At 40.3% G+C, this 23,716-nt stretch overlaps 1 protein-coding gene across 1 annotated transcript; it reads right to left on the bottom strand.

Moving 5' to 3' along the window:
* Positions 1-4,119: 4,119 nt before the first annotated feature.
* peli2 (pellino E3 ubiquitin protein ligase family member 2) lies at positions 4,120-23,374 on the bottom strand. Its single transcript, XM_061844522.1, has 6 exons — positions 23,028-23,374; positions 10,589-10,718; positions 9,040-9,141; positions 8,415-8,612; positions 7,807-7,995; positions 4,120-6,588 (listed from the first exon to the last, which is right to left on the bottom strand). The coding sequence occupies exons 1-6, from the start codon at positions 23,102-23,104 to the stop codon at positions 6,010-6,012; spliced, it is 1,275 nt and encodes a 424-aa protein (XP_061700506.1). The 5' UTR covers positions 23,105-23,374; the 3' UTR covers positions 4,120-6,009.
* Positions 23,375-23,716: the final 342 nt, after the last annotated feature.

Raw genomic sequence — 23,716 nt, 5'->3', positions numbered from 1 at the left:
GAGAGGATTGCATTTTGTCACAAGCAACAGGACGCTCCGATAAATTGTCTATCTCGTTCCCCCAGCAGAGGACACTCCCCTCACGCCAAACATGCTATTTGTTATATTTTTCAGAAAAAACAGCTGGCTCCTGACCGGGTGTGTAGAACGACCAACCCCCTTCCCCAATTATGGTTATCGCAATCATTTCAGTGGGAGACCAACAGGAGGGAGGAAAACATTCCCCATGTGGGGGCACTGCATTTACTTTTGAACTGAAAGATTTAATTAGCACCGACCGAAGTAGGATAAACGTCCAACTTTTTCTTTATGATTGTCATTTGTGGTCATGACCGCCACCAAGCATAAAGTATCAAAAGCGATAGGTAGGCCCATTGTTCATTGAGTACTTTCTTACTCAGTTTTACTTGTTTTGTATTATTCTGAGGTAACATTACTCTTGAGTACAATATTTAGCTACTCTACCCATCTCTGATGGAGACATATTACAATATCTTCACTACCAAGGGCATTAATTTTCATATGCTGATTGCAGAATCCCATTGCAATGAATTCAAATAAATGTAAAAAAAAAAAAAAAAAAAATAGTTCCAACCACATGGGAGCAGAAGCGTTGAAGGGAATGAAAGGCGGTGACAATTCTCAAGAGCCCATACATGACAAGTACCAGAGAAAATATGTCGTATTTTCTTTCAGTGGCAATGAATCACTGGGGGGCCTAAAAGTGCTTCACAGGGCCCAACTGGGAGCCTCAAATCAGTATTAGAATTTAACGGTACAGCGAAAGAACTGTCATCCTGGTCCAATTTGCCTACGGATAACACAGCACAGCCAACTTTCCTATATTGAAATCATACATAAATGCTGTCTCTTATTTTCAGATCTGCATACAATTAGTCTCGGCCACATGCTGCGTAATTGGGGTAAATATTGCAGCCATCAAGTCGGTAGTGAAAGGGTTCCTGTAGTCAGATTGACATGCACTACAGCCAAATGTGGCACTTTATATGGTAGGATCTAAGGAAACATTCATTTTCTTAACCGCTTACACTTATCCTCACTAGGGTCACAGGAGTGATTGAGCCAATCCTGGTTATTTCTTGGTGGGATGCGAGGTACACCCTGAACTGGTTGCCAGCCAATCGTAGGGAACATATAAACAACCATTCACACTCACATTCACCCCTACGGACAATTGAGAATCTTCAATTTACATACAGTACGTTTTAGGGAAGTGGGAGGAAACCAGAGTACCTGGAGAAAAACCACAGAGGTGGGGCCGGTGCAAAGTAACATGATGAAACTTTTCTATATAGGGATGTCATATAAAATCGCTGAACTTTGTATTACACTTCATTGAAGTACAAAATGTATGACAAGGTATTTTTTGCCCAAATGCACCTTACACAGAATGTCCCATGACAAAAACACGTTTCGCATACTTTCTGTGTGCACAGAGGATAACTCTGGGCTGATGACATAATGGTTCAAACCTGAACTTGCTAGAATATTGTCTTTATTGCATGTATTGTCATCTTTGCACTAAAGTGAAATACACTCATATACTGTATGCACAAATCTGATTTCCAATGAAACTGGGACATCGTATAAAAGGTAAATAAAAACATTGGCAAATCCTTTTCGACCTATATTCAATTGAATACATTATATGGAAAAGATATTACATTTTCAAACTGCTGAAGGCTATTATTTTTTTGGCACATATGCTCTCATTTTGAATTTGATGCCTGCAATGTGTTCCAAAAAATGTGTGATGGGCAACAAAAGACTGGTAATGTCAAGGAATGCTCCAAAAACACAGAAAATTTGGAACATTTAACAGGTAAGCAGTGTAGGGAATAAATTACAAGTGAGTGAATATTTGCAACAACAAATTAAAGTTTGACATTAAATATTGTCTTTGTCGTGTATTCAGTTGAATAAGGTTGAACATTATTTGTAAATCATTGCATTCTGTTTTAATTTCCTTTTTACACAAGGTCCCAACTTCATTGGAATCTGGCTTTGTATAATTTATTTATACCTTTCATGATATAGCATATGTAAATATGAGCCTCAATATCAGAGATTCTCACCTTTGGCAACTCTTGAAGAAGGAAGTCATAATATACTGTTTATTGTATCCAGTTTTGCCAAATGCAGAAGTTGGTTACACATAACCCCTAAAATCTCTATGAGAGTGACCCGTTTTCCATGAAGACACAAATAGCACCATGCAAAAAGCATCAAGTCAATTTGATGGGTCATATGCTTTTATGACTGCACGATTATCATATCAGAACACTGAGTTCCTTTTATATATGTGAAAGGACTTGGACCTTTCATAAGGTAGAAACCACAGTGAATATGTTAGCACTGACAACATAATTTCTTCTAAATGTCTGGTTCACTTCCCCCTTTGATACTTTGATGCTGCGGGATGGGTGCAAAAGGTTGACGGACAGAAACGCAAGCCCCCCCCCCACTTTTTTTTTTAACCGTACTGTAATATAACTGATGCAAATTCAGGACGGTACAAAGTAAAGCACCCTAAGAGAGGTTAATTGGGATCGTGAAGGTGATATGCTGCTCGTGCTATCATCCAAAACAGCATCACTAAAGCATGTGAACCTTGCTTCTATCATCAAGGAAGAAATGTTGCATCAATCCAGTTTATTTGCATGACAGTGGCCCGCTTAAGATGGGAGTCGCGGACCGAGAGACGGAAATTAACATCCCGTGTCACCTTCTGTCTGTCATTAAAAAAGCGTGAGGACATATGAACTCCTCTTACGGCAAGAACGTGAGGAAGGCAGGAATCCCACTGCTCCATTCCTCATCAGAACGAACATTTAATTCCCTCCTGAAGTTCCTTTATTAGGAGGGCAGATGAAGTCACGTGATTAGTGGGTACATTTTACTTACAGTAATTGGGCACAATATTTTTTCTGCAATGTATCTTCGTTCATCTATCTATGCCAGTTATGTATAGTGACTGGCAGATTTTCCTGAAGCAAAATATACAGAATGCCTTGGCTGAATAAATGCTTGGGAACATCAACATTGCATCTCACTTACACACAGTGGGAGGGGTGAACCCCCAACCAAATTATGCTTTGGGCCCATTCAGGCTTGGACCGAGAGTGCTTAGAACTTTGAGGCAGACGTGTTAAAACACTGCCCCTTCGAGGTGCTGCCATTCAGGCGATTGTGGCCCAATTGGTAGAGCGGGTTAGTAGTTCAAATCCCAGTTTCTACTGTCTACTCCCAATATGTCCTTGGGCAAGACAATGAACCACAAATTGCTCCCGGTGGGCCTGGCCGGAGCTGCCCACTGCTGTGTGAATCTCTGCGTGAATGTGATGCTTTGGAAAGTGCTTTGGACAGGCTGGTGTGGTTAAAGCACTAAATGCTGTAAATACACTACATTTACCATAGTAAGCGAGAACATTCATCCAAAATACTACACACAACTATGTATTTGTGTTAGTGTTCCCTCATGTTCCAGAATCTCAATAAAAATCAATCCAAGCGTAGCATACTTAATTAGGTAAAATATCACTTAATACAGCATATATGCTAGGGGAAAAATACAAGAGGGTATCACCTACACCAATTTGGGCAACTCAGCTCTGTTATGATGTGAATAGAGCTAAGTGTGAAATAAATACACCCAAAGGGTGTTTCTCGGCAGCTTTAGCCGCTGCAGGCAACTTGCAGTGGCGTCCATATTCTCCATTGTTGAGGAAACAGTGCCCCCCTGTGGCTCAAAGTAGAGACCCCAAGGAGTGCAGCTTATCCAATCATTCTGTACGGTGAATTTTGAGATGAGCTTGAGAGGAGATAAAGAGCTGATACAACATGGAATGTGACTAAAACAGTCTTCAAGAAAATGCTGCCTCTTATCTCCAAAAATTCATTTGGTGATGAAGGATCCCAAGGAAATACACAAGAGGAAAATGATGAAACGTGTACGCAAATGTGCATAACTGTTGCTACGTAGTACAACTACTCATTCTGTTGATAGAATTCTTGAACAAAAATCCTTTCAAGTGTGAAATTTGAGTAGTCAGTGCTAAAATAAAGAGAAGACCTATGCGATGTACTTTTAAAAATATTTTATTTTTCTTTGCATTTGCATTGGGAGAAGTATCAGTGCATCCTATAGCTTGTGTACACACTTCCTGTAGGAGACGAAATCTTGAACATGCCCTTGAGTGAACCAAGGGCCCCACCCATGTTTACCAAGGAGGAATGTTTGAGGCAGCTGTTGGAGAACACGCTCTTCTTTAAGGAACGTGCAGTGAGGAATGCTACTGCCTGGTGCGTGCTGCTGTGCTCGACTCCGCACCGTCTTTAATGTCATATGTGACAACATCGTTTCACTTCTGAGCTGAGCTTCAACTTTTAAAGTCACTTTTCGTTGGGAAAGGAGAAAATTTTGGGTGAATTCAAGGTGGCGTTACCCCTCAGACATCCATAGTTCTGGAAGACAGCTTGAATGCAGCTACTGGAAGCAACTCAAGAGATTCAATGCTTGGTATTGTTTATGAAGGAGGCAGAATCAAGACAGTTGCCAATATTTTCCACATTTGGACAGTCTGTTAAGCTATAATCACAAAAAAAAAAAAAAAAAATTGTCCCCGATTTTTTAGTTTCACTTCATCCGCTAGTTTGTTTTTGAATCATCTGCGCACACAAAAGAACAAATTTGGCATCATGTGAGATAATATCATTATTCCCAAGGAGCTGGTGCATGCGACTGGAATCCAAAGCTGTCAACATTGCGCCACAGCAGCGGTCCGGGTTTAGGGATTGTTTACAGAACCACTTTTGCTTCTTGCATGTGGAGAGAAAATAGCTCCTCCTTATATTTGGTATAATCTCTGCACGCTGCTGAGGCGATGCCCAGGTTTCTTGGCGCTACAGTCGTTGGATTGAAGCCGGCGCAGGATGAAGCCAACAACAGTGCAGACAGCGTACAGTATGCGTGCAGGACTGAGAAACACTTATCAGTGATGCATATACTTGCTATACAGTCTCAGGTCTTATCTATCTAGTCTACAAAAAGGCTGTAATCCAGTACAATCATTGTCAAGCCCTGCAAGGTTCTCAAGTGTTTGGCTGGTGGGCTGAGAGATCATAAGGGAGGATTTTGAGGTGAAATGATGCAGGGCTTTTCTTTAAAATAAAGCCCGAGGGCACCCGAGGTGTCCAGCACGCACGCACACAATCAAAACATTCTTGCACACATTATTTATGCAGGAAAATATATTAACATTTGCATTGGAAAACAGTGCGAGGGCCTCCGTGTCGTAAAATAGCTCTTCTGTAGTATACAAATGCAGAGTTGGATCGTCGTGGGCTGTCATTTCCTTACACCAGTATGCAAAGCTACCTTTCCTCTTGCCTTCAACTAAATATCCTTCTCTCTTCTGTGAAATATGTTCCCACTGCTTCATGGGATTAGAGGCACTGAATTCTAACTGTGTACATGACGCATATGAAACCCACCTCTGCAAGGAGATGCCCTTAGGGGTTACAGTCCAAATAAAAAGCGCACGAGATCCAACAGAACCTCAGGTTCTCCAAGCCAACAGTCCAGCTGTCTGGCTTTTCAAAACTTTTCTAATCACCAGGAGCTACACTGAACCTGCTTCAGGCTTGCCTACACCTGCTCACTGTTACCAAGTTTAAAAGAGTCAAAACAACGATTTATTTCTACCTAAAGCATAAAATCCACCGACTACTGAAAATTATGTGTAGCCCACCCGTGCCGAAGCGTTTCTTCTTCTAAGCGGTTACGTGACAGGAAAGCTAAAACAGTATTTGGTTGCGGAAGGAACCTGGCCTTCGCAGAACATCCAGACAGCCTTTAGAATCCAAACTATCACCGCCTGAGCTTCCCACAGAGGGTCTAATGTGAGGAAAAAGGAACACAAAATAATCTCAACAGTTTCACAGCATGTTGTCACTCTTGTCCAAGAGCAGAATCCCCCCCTCCCCAGCTCAGTCCACGGGGCCCTGGAAAATGAGCTTGGAGCAGCCTTGAGTGAGGCTGAGCTGGGTGGCACAGAAGGGACATGCGGCATGGAAGGCATGGGTGCCGTGGGGCAGAGGGATCTCCGACCAGTACTTAACAGACTTCTCCGAGCACACGTGTCCACACGGCACAAAGGCGTGAGTGGGGGCGCCTGTGTCCACATAGAAGGCGGGCTCGCACCCCAGCCAGAGCGGAACGTAGGGGCCGACCACCCGACACATGGGGCATTCTCGCTGGGCGTTGGGCTCCTGCTCCGAACGATGACCCCAGTTGTGGTAACCATGCACGTGGCCACATGCCAAGTAAACCCAAGGCTGCTTGTCCTCCAGACAGGAAAGGGCACGGCTGCGTTGCATGCTGGGGAATGCCAGGGTGTTTAGACCCACGGGGCACTGGGGCCGCGCTGCGTTGATCTCCTGCCGAAGGGCCTCCAGATGCTTTTGGGTGGGAGTGTGAAAGAGACCCTCAGCAGTGCGCCAGAGCAAGGTCGCACCACACAAGTCCACCAGCGAGCCGTCCAGGAGTACATTACTTTCATTCTCCACCTAAAGACGAAAAAGCTATTTGTAACTGTATTATCGTTATATCACACATCCTTATACAGGTGGTCTTCGGTTTTATTTCTCCTCAGTTCTGATCTTACAGCGGCGACATAACCCAGACTTGTGCACAAGTCAGAATACGATCACCAATGCAGTTATGAAGTCAGAATTACAATGAGCCCACACATACACAACAGGTTAAAATCTGTGGTATAGTAAGACCATTTCAAAAATAACATTTTAAATTTGTGTCACCCCCTCCTGTACCTATGTGAATGCTCAAAAAAAAAAAGATAAAATACATAGAAAATACTGTACCTATTATAGCATCAGTGAGATAGACACTGTAGATGCATGCTTCTTGTTGTGGTGTCGTGTAAAAGTTGCAGTTTGTGAATGAGGGTGAGAGCATCAAATATGGCACAGAGCAGTTCTGCACGGATGTGCTCATTACGTTTGCTCTAATGTTCTCCTGGCATTCAATAAATGGCTAAAAAGTGCATCGGTGAATGTTGCTCCTTTACCACATAATAGGGCATTACAGTATATACTCCATACTGTATTGCAAATATCCCCGAGAAAAAAAATCTAAAACAAACAAACGAAAAAAAAAAAAAAACAGCATAAAATGAAATTGAATTTACAATGGTATGCCCAAAGTTACGAGGTCAAGAGAAAAGACAGCCCAAATCCTCTTACATCCCACTACCATAACTTTCTCTTTGCAGATATTGATAGTACTGACCTCTTGGGAGCTCTCTCAATTGTGACTGCATAAACAAGTTACCACGTGGCTGTAGATGAGACCAATCGTAATCAGATGGCAAGTTTTACTACAGCTCATCAGTAGACTATTGCTTATCTGGAGGATAAGCTGTAGAGAAAAAAATGGATGTGCTCCAAAAAATTGCAATTTTGGAATCAGGATGCCAATTTTAGTTTTAATCAAGAGGAAAGAAAAAAAATAAATCAACCCCCCCCTCCCAAAAAAAACATGTTCCCCCATGAATACAAAGGGGATAAAACAGTGTGGCTTCTGGTGCCACGTGATGACAAATTCTTACGCCAGTCCACAAACCACTGCATTGCAGTTACATCCCAACTTGGGCCTAGCCATTGTTTGAGGAAATATGGTATATTGGTGAGTTTGTAAGAAATCCACTGTATTGCTTAAACAGCAATCATCAACCAACCCTATGTGTAAGTTTAGCAACCACTGACCAGTTTGCCTGGAGTCTGTGCGGAGCGCGTCTCCCTGAGGGTGTACACATCCCCACACACAGAAATCTCTCGCCATACGCCGGGCTTGGATTCCTCCGTGAAGCCGCCTTTGGGGTGCATCACCAGCACGCCATTTGTTGTCAGACCATCCATGTGACCATCAGGATTCTTCCACTTTGCAGCTTTTTCCTGGGAGAAACAGAGGCATGGATAAATATGTTTAATGATGTCTTGGCCTCATATGTAAAAAAAAAAATAAAAAATTAAAAAAAAACAATTATGAATTGGAGCAGCACGTGCTCGGTGGATTTCTTACAAAAACAAATCCCCTTTATTACTTCAATAAGCTTTGTTTTTAAAAGAATTAAAATAAAACATCTTGATGGACTGGGCTGTAATGTCTAAACAGTTGTCAAGGCAGGATGCCCACCATCTTTGAGTCAGTGCAGGGGTTTGAATGTGCCCACTGCACATGGAGGTAAAGTGACGCAAAGATTTTTCACCAAATTACCAACTCCATTCTCATGAGGACACATTGATGGGTCAGCATACTTCATAAGAAGAACAGATGCAGTGCTCTTAAGAGATATGCAGTGACTAGTAATTACCCCAAGGAAGATATTCTTGGACGAGTCAAAGCCGGCTGCGTAGATACGAGCGGTGTAGGGAGGGTTGCGCTCACATACGACCCGGCAGGCGAAACGTGAGATGGTGCTTTGTGTGATGGGAGTCTCCTCGCCCTCCTGGCCTCCCGCTACAGTGTCCGTCACCACAAAGTCAATGGGACTCTCAGTGGAACGTCCAATCTGTTAGTGGGTGCGAGGAAAACATTGTTTAAAAAAGGAACAAATGACTAATCAAATACAATATCTTCATGTGATTTCATTTAGTGGTAGAAAATGTGGAAGAATGAACTTTTTGACTCAAGATGTTCATGCTGCTGTGTAGTGAGCAAAAAAAAGGCATAGATTAAATTGTATTCATATTTTTTGTTCAGCAAGCATTTTGGAAGAAGCTGCGAGGAATTTCTTAAATGAAAACTGTGAGCAAACTAAATCTGAATATTCAGGGTGAATGAACACTGTTAAAACAGTTCTAATTTGAAGATCCGAAATGTGTCCAAATTCATCCAGTTGCTATTGTTCCATTGGTCCCCATTCAGTCACTTACACTGAATATGCAAAGGCAACAATTTTTTTTAAAGTGTACAAAAGCTTCAGATGAGTATTCTACCTGAAACATGTCTGTGTCTTTATCATAGCTGTACTCCACGACCACGGTCTGGTTGCGGGACAGCGTGTAGGAGATGCTGTGCTGGCCTTTGGAGTTGACAGCCTGAAATGGAATAAAATTAAAGATGATAATGACAATTAAAAAAAGAATGGCTTTTTTTTTTAACCTCATGCTAACAAAGATTTGCTAAAAGAGGTGTGATTATTGTAAAGTAAGGAACCAACCATGCATGGTTGTGTGCCAGAAACTTGGAAAGAAGAACTTAAGCAAAAGACTTTTGCAACCACTGCATTTTCTCAGAGGTCTAATTACAGATTTAAGGGAACAAAAGCACAAAAATTACAATGTGCTTAACATCCAGTTCTGTTGAAAAAGTCTGTAGTAGTAATACATAGAGGAGGAAGTGGGAAATATGTGCAAGGTAACCTTCCCGTGACCGTGACCATAAAGTGCCCACTGGCGCCAGTTAGCACCAGCTCGCCGACACACCGGACAGCCTAAAATCAAGTTAGAGCCGCTCAGCTCCCACAGACACAACCAAACGCCTCTCTAATCTGCAAATTCCACATCCCCAAAACAGGCCCACCCCCACCACCAACCACCTCCCTTTGTCACATGTAAGAGAAAAGGACAGAGAAAATGGGTCAACGGTGGCACCACTTTTGGGTTAGGGACAACTGTCATCGCATGTAGGCTTACTGCATAAACAAATAATGCTCCGCTTGTTCAACGGCAAAAAAAAAAAAAAAAAAAAAATTGCAGTGAAACCACGTTTATCACCGGGGGTTACATTTCAGACGTACCCGCAATAGTTCAAAATACAGACCATATAATAAAATAGAGAATGAGACGTGTAATGATAACAGTTGAACCAGAAACTGAACTAAACATAAGGAGTAGTCTGGTTATTCAAGACAATAAGCGATATACAGTTAATTAAATATCGCAACACTTAACTTATTCCAGAAACACTTAAAAAACAATTATGTGACAGTACCAATAAGCAAAAACTTTGCTGTCCATACTCCATCACGTTTGTCAATCTCCAGAATGGATAAATGCATGTATATTTTATAGACCATTGCAGTATCACAGAGGTGGATTCTCTCCAATGAAAGACTAGCAGTAAAACATCTACAGTCATCAAGAGTCAAGTTCCCCATGGTGAGAGTAACGTGAGCCCGTGGGCCTTCAGCCAGGGAACTGAACTACCAGCAAACTATGGGCCTTCAGTGGGTGCGGGGAGTTTTTAGCAGTATCGTTCATAGACCAAAGACAGGAATGCAAGATGGCAAACGTGTTCTACTAGACCAGGTGCTTTCTGGCAGCCTCTTAGGTACAAAGCTAAGTAAACTGAGGCTTTACAAAGAACAAGGGTTACGGTATTGAGAGTGTTAACAAGGAAAACAATAAAGGTGAATGCTCATTCAACACTGAGGTCATTCACGAAACAAAGTGCCGAAACTTAGGACGACTGAAGCAACTGTGTATGTTACATCAAAACACAGGCAGGTAATACTGCTGAGCTACTTTTCAATTGTGTATGTACCTTGCTGTCTTGGGGTGTGTTGAGGATGTGCACGGCACTCGGCTTAACACCATTGGCTTTGGTCCTCTTGTATAGCGCAAATCTGCTTTTCCGTCTACCGCGATCCCCATTGGGCAGGGAGCCATTGTACCTGTCATACAGAAGAGGTGGGGTGAAGGGAAAGACATTAAATACATGGTCACACCTCACAAAAAATTGCAGTAAAAAAGATTTTTGGAGTAGCATCAGGATGTGTCAAATGGGAATTAGAGGCATAATTCTGAAAATCATAAGTAAACCGAGAATTACAAACATTCATCTGTTTCAAAAGGAGCTTTGGAAATCTAGCACACCCTATTAGCACACTATGTATTACCTTGGATGCTTACTCTATTATATAATGCGTGCAGTTGTTTGTTTGTGTGCACAGTTGCAAGTGCAGCTGTTTTTTTGCTCTCTATGCCGCTGAGGAGCAGCTTTTGGAATGCGTGTCAGTTTTGTTGAGGGTATAGCTGACATCTACAGACATTCTCTTGGCCTTATTGGTCCATTTTCTTGTAGGGCTGGTCTCCTTGTGTGCCCACCATCACCAATTCCCCATTTACCAGCTGGTTGTAACAGATGGGAAAGCCCATGTTCTACTCCCATCCAACATGCAGACCTTCTGTCAGACCTCACACATAACTACAGAAAACTGTACATACTGTATATTACATGCCAGACAACAAAAAAATCTCAACAACCTCACATAGGTAATGAACTCATAATTTGTAATTGTCCACATAGCTGGTGAGGCATGGAAATACATGGTCTGAGTCAAACCAGAGCATAAAGCGTCGAATGATCAGTCATGGCAACTCCGGGAAGATTGGCACTTGTTTCAAAATTCTGGGCTTAAAAATGCGGGGGTGGGGGGTGGGGGTCATTTAAAAATTCACCCCGAAATTGGCTTGGTAGTAATTTCAGATTTGTTTTCTGAAGAAATATTTGATTTTCAGACAGATTTTGGCCAGCCCACATTTTGGACCTGTTAGTCTGTAAAAGCCAGAGACAGACGTCAGAAAGTGAGAACATTTCTCATTGAACTTCTAGACTAAACCTACCACTTAGGAAGAACTTGAAGGGTGAATACGAGAAGTTCTATCTTCCATCCTATAAGACTTCCTAGTTAAATCAGTTAATGCAGTTCCCAGACAGTATGAGAAACTGGTGGCTAATGCTGGCGCCCGTATCGAATATTAAATAAAACTCTGTGCAAGCATACACTTTCTTCATTAGTTTCTTTTAAGAATTGTAGTTCAAAAGTACAAGTGGCCTCGTAGCTCAGTGGTTAGAGCACTGGTTTGGTAAACCAGGGGTTGTGGGTTCGTATCCCACTGGGGCCTCCACTCCCTGAGAAGGGTTGCGTCAGGAAGGGCATCCGGTGTAAAAACTGTGCCAAACATATATATATATGCGTTTATCTGAGATGATACGCTGTGGCGACCCTGAAAGGGACAAGCCGAAAGAAACACACAGTTCAGAAGTACAAGTACCTCAAAAAGAGGGAGTTGTAAAGCCACATCATGGCACATATGAAATGCACTGCATTGCTTTATTACCCCAAACTGCAGTCTATCTTCAACAAAATTTAGTAGCGCATTCCTGTTTAGGCCCATAAACACCTCTGCAAACATCAGAACGATCAGGCTGGAATTTTGCTTCCCGCATCATCAAAGTAGAGCTTCCCATACTGTAGATGAAGTGCTTGACAGATTCATTTCCACATATTGGTTGGATTGATTATGGAGATGAAAAAGGGCCGCTCTCAGTGCAATTTCTTATTCAACAATTGCTCCAAAAATGATTATTATTAGGATTGACATACAGATTAATTTTCTTGAGCAAAAATATGAGAAAAGAGAATATGTTGGTGAAATGTGGACCATGAAGACGAAATGGGTTAATCAACTAAATTATTATCTCGGAGTTTTCTGTTTTTTGGATGAAAAGAAGACCTATTTGGAAACCCTTTCCAGTATAAAATTTTAGTTTTCCAATTTAGCCTCTTGAATACAAAAGTCAGACAAGTAGACAAGACCTCTATATATTCTTTTGCCCCATAAGGGGAATTAGACAATTACAATAATTACTTAACTTAAAATACCTTGAATTCATTAAAATGATTAGCTTTAACCTGGAACAAGAAATTTTAAAAACTCCTTTTTCTGAAGTCCCAAATAAATGCAGCTGTATTGAACATGCGTTCAATCAACTCCCAAATGAAGTGTTAGTATGGCCAGCAGAAGTATGGCCAAGATATAAAGGCAGTAGTTGTCCTCCATTGCGTTTTTTTGACCAACCTGTCTGACAGTTGCATTCAACTAATAAATTCCAAACAGTTTCTGAAAGAATTACTTGCGCAGTGGAAAACCCACCACCCCAAAGGTGTCTAAAAACTGTGCAGTGGATAAGATATATTAGTGATTAGTCTTTGAAAATATATTTTTCAAAATATTTATATCCAACTGTTTTTAGATGAACGAGGTATTGTGATAAATGTCCCAAAAATGCAACTCAACCATGGCTATTAGAAAATTGATTGATAATGACAATATGTAACAACCACCTTTTTTCAATTCAGCTGTGCTCCAATGAAGACTTTTTTTTTTTTTAACCCTCTGCCACGCAGACAAAGGATTTACCTTCCAATACTTAGCAGTGGGGATTAGAGACTATACAGTATTGCTTTGTCGCCCATCACCCATGCTGAGATGCACTAGGCAGGGCAGCCGTACCTCCTAAGGGTACGTTTACACAACAACTTAGTAAAAACAGAACAGTTTTTGGAAAGTTCAACACACGGATTACAACGTTGTCAAAATGATGACTTTTGCACAGACTCTAAGAACAGCGGAAACCAGTGTAACATCTTCCTGGATGTAACAGTATTCTGAATATATTTTATTGTTGTATTCGATTTGTGATATGTGAGTGGAGACTGGCAAATAATGAAACTAATGAGGATGTTGCTTATGTGGTGTTACATATACACATATATATATATATCTATATATATCTATCTATCTATATATATATCTATATATATCTCTATATCTATATATATCGATATATATATATATATATATATATATATCGATATATATATATAGATATATATATATATATATATTGGGCACCACGTCCTCAGTTTTTACAGACTATTGCTTTCAAGAGCTTAAGGAAATGGTAACGTACAGTTTTCTAAAAACTTGAGACCAGTTTAAGGCTCTAAACATTTCCCATACTCTACATTTTTTTAAAATCAGTTTTTAATTTTAACAAAAGTTATGTAAACAACTAAGTACCACTTACTGTAACATAGAGGGCCAGATTGAGCCATGTGTGGTAGTTAGAAATAAATCCCTATCATAACATGGCTCCACAGGAGCCAGCCTTGGGATAAAGGAGCATATTCTTGATTGTATTTATGTCTAGAAAGGCACGCAGCTTCGTGCTTTGCTGGCTGCGTAGATTCTCCTATGCACTTAAGCACATTGGCTGAAAAAGGTACTGTAATTTCTCGTGTATAATATGCATTTCCCCCACAAAATTGTCAAAAGTCAATGGTGGACATTATACATAGGTATATGAGAAAATGGGGGAAAAAAACCTCCCATTGGAGGTCTAGAGGTTTTGTAAAACCGGTGCCCTTTCATTCCAATATGCCACAGCCAACTAGCGGTTAAGAGAAAGGCGTAGCCTGCACTTTCATTCAAATATGACAGGTATTTATGCGTGCACAATATGTTCAGTTGTGCTCATAAGTTTGAACACCAACCATAGTGCATTCCTCTTTGGTTATGTTTTGTTTGAGGTTAATGTTTTTCTGAAATTGTTGACCATTTAATTTGCAACTTATTAAAATAAGATGAGTTTTACCCGACCATTCACATTTTCATTAAAGAATTGTACCCGCGTTTTTAATTCTGCTTAGGTCATCAAACATATGAGCACAACAGTGTATTTTCTTATTTACTAAATAAAATTAGAGCTGTGAAGATCAAAACAATAGCAAGGAAATAAAGTATTACGTTTTAATGTCAGAATAATTCAGAAGAATTAACTTTTAAAAAACTAATATTGCAGCTCATACTTCATGTTTTGATAATATGGGTAGAAGCAAAATCATGCATTTTCAAAATGCATTGTAAAAACCCAATTCCAAAGAAGTTGGGACTTTGTGTTGAATAAAAACAAAATACAATGATTATGTTCAACCTATAGTTAATTCGATACACTACAGATGGAAGTTATTTGATCTTCAAAATTATTATTGTTTATAGAAAATAATCATTAATAATTTTATGGCTGCAATATGTTTCAAAAAAGCTGAGACAGGTGGCAAAAAACTCAAAGTTGAGGAAGGTTCATTAAACACCGGTCTGCAACATCTCACTGGGGAAAAGCCTAACTGGGAACCGGTAGATGCCGTGATCGGGTATAAAAAAACAACCTTCCCTCAATGGCTCAGTTATTCACAAGCAAATTAAAAGATTTTCTGTACACCCCCTATGCACCCTTGAGGATTTGCACGCTGCCAGAACTAATATAAGAGCATGCAAAATCCTCTTGGACCCTCCACATTCTGGTCTCTACCTCTCCCAGCTCCTTCCCTTTGGTAGGCATTACCTAACAATAGAGCAGATATTCCAACAATTTCTTCTCTTTTGCATTTAACTTCTTAAACAGTTAACTTACAATTCCATTGGGACAGGCAGCCAATTTTTTCATCTTGAGTTTGTCATCACATTTCTGGCCAATTATAAATTAATCGTGCACTCACTGAAGTAGTCACGCCACGCTGCACTATTTTCACATTTGTTGTTGACCAATACTGCCCACTCATGTGCCTGAGTAACATCCGCAATAGTTACACAATCATCTTTGTCCTAGATTATCACCCTACCAGTCCCTTTAAACTGTATACATTTCTTGAAGTCTCGGCGCCCTCCACACAATGGCCATTGCATGGGGCCGTTATTCTATTAGAAATTTCAAACTAAGCTAATTGCTAAAGTACTACTCTGCATCTTTTTGTCAATTGTCAAAAAACAAATACAATTACCTGGTTACCAACAACTTTTTATTTATTTAATCACAGTTTGAACAGATTATTTTTACCCTCAAAAGTATACTTTGTCAATTGACTGTGTTGTCATACTGATTGGATCCAACTTACAAGAGACAAATTCTTTGTGTGCTTTTAGACATACTTCTCAAATAAAGATCATTGTGATTCTTTGCGATACGCTCCTTTTGGTGGCAGGTGGCGAGGACCTCTCAACTCGTTGCGTGCATGAGCTCCTCCCGCACGTCATGACTTGCTAATTTCAAAAATGAAAACGTAAAATATGCTGGTGACGGCATATCAGCAGCGCTGACATGCTCAGGCATGAGTACAGTATTTCTCATGAATTACGTGGTAAGAGAGCGAACCGCAATGTGGTGATGATTCACTTCCATACCTGCTCCGGAGGTTGATTTTCCCCGTTAAGAGCGTCATGTTTTACAGGTGGATTATGATAGCATTTGTATGTCTCGCGAAAAATTCCACAGTCCAGGAATTTTACAGTCCTTCAAAATTCAATGAGTCACACCACTCAAGACGTTAAGTGCAAACAATATATTTATATCAATTAACAGGAACCAGAACTAACGTGGTTCCAAAAAAGACAACAATTTGTATCACACTGTGCCAGCGATATCCCAAAGTTTATTTGTACATTTCCTTGACTGAGTAGCTTTTAATGGAAGAAACATACAACGCTCAATCAATAGGCCCAGTCTCTATGCCACAATGGACAGAGGAAGCCGTGTAGAAGCAAAAACTAGGCCCTGATCAATCCATCCTTTCATTTCCAGGCTGCCCACGCAGCCCCCACTCCTAGCCCCCGCGGAGACCAGCACCGGTTGAGTCCGTGCAGTCGAGTGATGAGGCCAAACCTAGTCATGGCACTCATGGTGACAAACCACTGAGGAAACTGCAGTTCTTTGTTCCACACTGTCAGCTCACTTGTCTGCCCCCAGTTTTGGTATCAATGAGACGGATGGAGGTGTCGCATGAAGTGATTATACACCCATCAAATCTCTTTGTGTCGCAACAGAGATGAAATAGGATCAACTTCAAACACGGCACATGTTCCTCCAGGGACCGTACTTTGTCACATACAAGAAGCAGTTTGATGGGATGGGTATGGGAGAACAGGAGGGACAAAACCACTCTGTCACAATTTCATATCTTTACATTCAGAAACAAACATTATACATGCCCAAAGCACAAAGAATAAGGCATCACTGGTCGGACCAATCAGTGACCATACAACAGTTTCCATCCTGCATTGCTCTTGGCACCTTTTACAAATAATTTCTCTTATATAATTGAACCTCTGGACAGAAAACAGCAAACAGTGCCAGATTTACAGAATGTTCTTAGATAAACAAAGAGTTTGTACTCACAGGTTTCGATAAGAGGCCCATGTAATGTGAAATTAGTCTTAACTGAGCAAAACAGTAAAATGTTTTGTGTGAAATGGCATGGAATCTTTTTCCCCCCCAGACAACTTGAATCTGTTCTGCAAGGAGGAAAAAATTGCAGCCAAGAACTAGAGACCTCATATTGTAGTAGACAAACATAAACAGAAACTCATTAACAGTTCGGGTGCAGGAGTGTGAGGCAAGCTTCGATTTTAAAGTTTTGGTTAGAACAAGTGAAGGATATCATCGATTAAACAATGTTAAGGTTATTTTTTTTATATAGTTTGTGTTCTGATGCAACTGAGCCACAATGCAAGTGTGCTATTGAGCTAGTCACAACTAGTTTGGTGTTGAAAGATGAATAGATCACGTGAAATTCAGTTACACGCAGTCCCTTCTGATGTTTATTTTGATCGTTTGAAATTTTACACCTCAGATGATTCCCACAATATGCTACTCCTCCTGACTTGGTAGAGTAAAATAAAGTATGAACTATAACCAGACCATGATTGTCTCAAACTCTCCATGGTGTTATTCTGTACTGTTGACACGAGAGGGTCTAGATATTTAACACAAGGCGTTTAATACAGTACACGTTATTGGACAGTCTTATCGTTACATACTAATTTGAGTCATAATTTGGTTTTATAATTACAATGTTGCATAAATTGCTAAAGGCATGGGAGGAAAGAACAATAAACAATAACAGTGAAATTTAAACAGGACTCAGTTAGGCCCGGCACTGTAAATTTACAATATTTTTTAAAGACTATATTTTCCTAAAAACTCAACATTTTCAATACCTCTGAGATCATGTAAAATATGGTCTGCCGTTGTTTTTTCCCCCCATTTTATTGCTTTTAAAATCAGTATTGTTACTATGATTTCCTTTCTTGTTTCTCTATTAAAATATTTGTATTTATTCTGTGATATGGATCCCCTTGGGTCTGTAATAAAGAATAAAGAACTGCAAAATGAGCCTGTTTTACACGCAGCCTTCTATTCCAATTGTAATCATTTTAGAAGCCCAAACCAAATGAAAATGCTCAATACAAACACCTCAACCAGAATACATGGGCCAATTGTGAATGTGATGTTCCTGCTACATGCACTGTGAACATTAGAAAAATACCATTTTATATTCAAAATGTAATGTTCCTGCTAAGAAAAATACTTTTATATTTAAAAGAAGAACTCAGTCTTTCATTAGTGAAATGTCTCATTTTCTCTTGTGTATTCGCAATTGCTCTTTAAACAAGAAATTATTATTTTTTTTTTATCCTTATACTTGATAATTACTCAATTACTAAGTGCAGCTCTACTGGATCCAAATTCTTAATTGTGACAGGTCTGTTCAATGGCACTTCAGAAATAAAATGGAAAAACAAGGTCACACCATAGCATACTTTTATTGGATAACTGAAAACACTATTGGTCGGTTTTAAAGAGGCAAGAAACTAAGATTGACTTGGGATTTGACTCGGGAGTTGAGGGCAAAGACTTGAGAGTTTAGAATATATTTGCTGTTCTATACCAGCAGCGTATAGTGACAGGCAGAACAATTAAATGCTCTTCCGTTGGAGCGCAAAATATACCCATGTATCGACCTGTTGAAATTAATACAAAATGTCATGGCTACTTGTAAATATATCATCTTTGTGTACAACTAAAAAAGCACAGACGGCACACATAGTACTACATTTTGGAACTAAATTAAGACAAGATAAATATTTCTGTATTACAGTATGTATTATATGATGTTTTTGTATGGCATGGTGGAGCAGCTGGTAAAAGCGTTGGCCTCACAGTTCTGAGGACTCTGGTTCAATCCCGGCCCTGCCTGTGTGGAGTTTGCATGTTCTCCCATGCCTGCGTGGGTTTTCTCCAGGTACTCTGGTTTCCTCCCACATCCCAAAAACATGCAACATTAATTGGACACTCTAAAATTGCCCCTGGGTGTGATTGTGAGTGTGGCTGTTTGTCATTGACAGCTGGTATAGGCTCCAGCACTCCCCACAACCCTCGTGAGGATAAGCGTAAAAGAAAATGGATGGATGATGTTTTTGTTTGGTGGTTGACGACGATCTTTTTTTTTTTTGTAAACAGGTGGTAAACAAAAAGTCTGCTGATAATCATATGCAAATGAGGCCGCCTCAATTGCATAAAGTACATTCTATAAATTTCATCTTTATGTTACTGGCAGCATTGATATAGTCTTGTAGTCACGTCCATAAATATTGCCACTTGGACACAATCCTCATATTTTTGCCCCTAACCACCACCACGATGGATGTGAAATGAAAAGAACGCGATGTGCTTCAGCTAGACATTCAGCTTTAATTTGAGGGTATTTCCATGCCTATCTGGTAAACAGTGTAGCAATTACAACACTTTGTTTTTATGTCGCCCATTTTATAAAGGCTTCCTCTATACATGCTAACATTGCGTATGCTCGGGTGAAGCAAAGTTCCTGTTGTAATCAAAGCACCTTACGAACATAGCGAATTGCAGTGAGATGTGATTCCTAGACATCCGGTATATGTACCAGACTGCTTATGTTCCAGAGAGACAGATACGGTAGTGCCATTGTAAACAGAGTACTTTTACAGAGACCGTCTCTCTTCTCTCCAATGCAAGATCTGTGGTGACGCCCCCTGCTGCAATATGATTAAATGATGAAATGCTGTAGGGCATGACGCAGATGACGTGTCGCTGCCATCATGACTAATTTGCTACTTTGCTCTGGAGTAAACACACTGCTTCAACTCATTGCTAAAAAAACAAATCATAAGAAAAAAAAAAAAAAAAAAAAAATCACACGTTACGAAACAAGCGGGACACATCCACCAACCTGAAACAGTTGAGTCGAACTGTTTGATCGGGTAAAAAAAAAGGCTAGACATCCAATATCTGATCATAAGGGTCACGGGAGTGCTGGAGCATCTCTCAGCTATCTTTGGGGATGAGGAGGGGTAAACCCAGAACTGGTTGGCAGCCAATCGCAATCACACCTAAGGGCAATTTAGAGTCTCCAACTAATGCATGCTTTTGGAGGTGGGAGGAAACCGGGGCTGGGATTTGAACCCTGGTCCTCATAACTGTGAGGCATATGCCCTAACCAGCCACATTACCGTGCTGCCCTTAACACCCAGAGTTGAGACGAAGTATGAAAGAAAATATTGAAAAATACAAGATGCAAGATATACTTAATCAGCATTTTGTCATCTCCTTGGGTGAAAATGACCACAAAAGAGTACAGTAAAGCACTCCAACTTTAATGCAAAAAAAAAAAAATCTTAAGTGTGTGTGTGTGTGTGTCTTTGAGACACCAACTAAAGAAGGATTTTTTCAGGATGTAAGATGTGCATGTGTATGATTCAGTTGCTTAAAATAACATATTAGAATAGTCTAGCATTCTGATTCAGGGCTATCCTACACCACCACAGAAAGCATAATAATAATCTACTGAAATGAACACCCCTCAAGAGTTCATCTAAACTAAGCATTATGATACTTTTCAAAATAATTTTTACACAGCATATATATTGCATGTGTATCAAATGTTTTGGCCACTGGGATTATATAAAAGTTTCATGACAAGAAAAATACAAAGCTTTTATTTGCTAGATTCTAAATCCTGCAAGCCTGAGGACACCATCCCACCTTTGAAAGACGAGTGGAAGCATCACGTCAGGTTGTTCTGCTACAGTAAAGACTGGTGCACTTCACAAAATAGATAGCATCATGACAAAAAAATAAAACAACATTTAGAAATATTGAGGCAATTTATCAAGACATCAGCCGGGAAGTTAAAGCTTGGGCACGAATGGGTCTTCTAAGTAAATGATAACCCAAAAGTGACAATTGTGTCCATGTCTGAACATTTATGATCCAGAGCGGAACCATATATCAATCCTGCTAGTTACAAAGAACTTCATAGAGTAAACTTTAAGCATAAGACAAGCCTCCAATTGAATAAATGTGGCAATCTCGAGACGCAGGCTTCTTATTTGTTTTTACCAACTTTATTTGGAGTTAACACAAAGAGGTAACGTGATATCCGTGTTTATTTGTATATCCACCACACTTTTCTTATTTCTTAATATCTTATCAAAGTAATCATTTTGCATAGTGCCCAAGTGCTCAGACAGACACACCACATTACTTAAATGCCTTGTTTTACATACAGACTAAGTTTAAATGTGTGGCATGACCAAACTTGCGGGTGGATGTTAAAGGGGAATTCCGGTGGTTTGCATTAACAATGGATCCAATAGATCATGTAATATATACTCTATCTTGACAATGTGATGTTAAATCATCTGTCATTTAATAGTCTTTTGAGAAGATTTTTATGGACGATTACGAATTTTAAGGGGTGCTGCGAATTTCACGAGTCACATGACCTACATGCGCGGATGTGACGTATTACATGCCCTTCCAAACGCTCGATTACATGGGACACTATTATGGCCAGCGCTGATTTCTCGGATTTATCCTCATCTGATGAAGAAAGAGCAGTATCGGTTGATCGAGAAGACGGAGGAATACTTCCATACCATTCCATGTAGATAATGCTGCTGAGCGGTGGAGCCGTGAGCTCACTCCTCGGCGAGGTCTGGAGCTCGCTGTAAATAATGTTGAATATTCCGGTGGTTCTTTGGGCAGACTGACGCCGAGTCTGACGAGCTCCCCAGCCGAGCCAGCTGCGGGGCTCGGCGGGGAGTGAGCTCACGGCTCCGCCGCTTGGCGCCATTATCTACAGCCACGGGTTCAAATCTGTATGGAAGTATTCCTCAGTGTTCCCGATCAACCCATACTGCCATTTGTTCATCAGATGAAGATAAATTGGAGAAATCAGCACTGAGCATAATAGTGTCCCATGTAATTGAACATTTGGAACGGCACGTATCACATCACATCACATCCGCCCACGTAGGTCATGTGACTCGCGGAAATGGCAGCGCTCCTTAATATTTGTAATCGTCGATTAAAATCTTATCAAAACACTATTAAATGAGAGAGGATTTAACGTCATATTGTCAAGATAGAGTACATATTACATGACCTATTGGATACAATGCAAACCACCGGAATTCCCCTTTACAATGTCAGTAATGACTAGTTGGCATGCTAAAAAGTGTTATAGTTGAGTGAAACATGTCATACACCAAAAAAACATGTTGTGTTGCTGAAATGTATTGATTGAAAATACATTTTCACCACAATTGCAAGACCTACAGTAATGCCCTTATCAAGTATCAGTACTTCATATCAGATAGTACCAAAATGTAAAGACTTGTAATCACTCCAGGAAAAAAAAACACGAAAAAAAGATGTTTTGTTGAATCACTAATTTTGTGTGGTTTGTGTTAATGTTGAGCCCTGTGGACTGTGGATTAAAAATTGAGTAAGAACTGGGTGTTTGGGGGAGGGGGCATCTCCACTTCCGAATTCCTGAAACCCCATGAATCCAATTTCTGAGGTGGGAAGCGTGGTAAATCCACGGGTGGAACTGAAACTGTACTGGACGAATAAATTGTCATTATAGACAACACTCATGGAATCGACTTGTTATTCTTTCTCAAAACACCAGCGACCCATCATTAAGACGCCACACAACGTCAACTCGAAAGAGGAAAAACCTTAATGTAGACACCTGGAATGTGCACGTGTCTCGTTGGAATAAAAACGTGACTCTACGAGCCTGGTGTCTCAAAAGCAATATACTGTAAAAAAAAAAAATAATGTTTGATTTATTTTTAGTGAAAAGGGTAACGTTGTCGAGCAAAGTTAGTTAGCTACAGCAAGAGTACTCTTGCGGAAAAACTTCCTGTGCGTAAAGAGGTCGCTTTAGCGTTCACGTAGAGGTGCCCAAGGAAGTAAAATTACAACGTTTTTCTATTTTTATTGATTTCTCTTTTTTTGTAAAACCAGAACTTACCCCAAAACAACCAGCTCGCCGTATTTAACTGGGTCTTTGGAGGGGGCGCAGTGCTCCTCTTGGCTGGACGAAAACATGAGGCTTGTAGCTTCGGTGTGTGGCGTTCACTGTACACGAAAGAAACAGCAGAAATATAGCCAGGGTCTGCCTTCGAAACGCGGACTTAATTCATATCATAAATCCAACGGCATTGTTTATATGCCATCGAACATTCGTTTTGTATCAAATAAACGCGGCCTTCAACTTCTTTTAGGCAACATTGCAAAGCATAACTTAGTTGTCGGTTTGTACGCGCTCTGAAGCGGATACAAAACCAGCTAGGAGCTGGGCCGGAATGTACCATTCGCGTGTTCTTCACTTTACACAGGGGGGTAAAAATCTAATCGACTCCTTTTAAAGAGATTGTTTTGGACCAAAGTGTGTACCGATTTCCTTTTTGTGTTTTCAAATACACGCTACTTTGCAAAAATGAACATGAATTAAGCAATACGTTGGTGATATTGTAAATAACATTACCATTCATCATTTCCACACACCCTTACATGGTGGATGGATTCCAGTTTATGTTATGTAAACAAAGAGTACAATCTGGGGATTCTTGAAGGGATCTAATATCCAAGTGCTACTCTCGTATGCAGCTAAACGTTTCACACGTAATATTGGTATGTCGTTTTAAATGTTGAGTAACC

The sequence above is a fragment of the Syngnathoides biaculeatus genome, chromosome 15 (assembly GCF_019802595.1).
Source record: "Syngnathoides biaculeatus isolate LvHL_M chromosome 15, ASM1980259v1, whole genome shotgun sequence".
NCBI lineage: Eukaryota > Metazoa > Chordata > Actinopteri > Syngnathiformes > Syngnathidae > Syngnathoides > Syngnathoides biaculeatus.
The sequence above is the reverse complement of the archived record's forward strand: the minus strand, read 5'-3'. Positions and strand labels throughout refer to the sequence as shown.

What these genes read in the sequence shown, in the direction of transcription:
- peli2 (XM_061844522.1), bottom strand. Translation starts at nt 23,104, where the DNA reads ATGTTTTCGTCCAGCCAAGAGGAGCACTGCGCCCCCTCCAAAGACCCA. An exon ending in CCAAGAATATCTTCCTTGGG is followed by an intron (nt 7,996 to 8,414) that starts GTAATTACTAGT and finishes TGTTTCTCCCAG; the next exon opens with GAAAAAGCTGCAAAGTGGAA. An exon ending in CACAGACTCCAGGCAAACTG is followed by an intron (nt 6,589 to 7,806) that starts GTCAGTGGTTGC and finishes TTTCGTCTTTAG; the next exon opens with GTGGAGAATGAAAGTAATGT.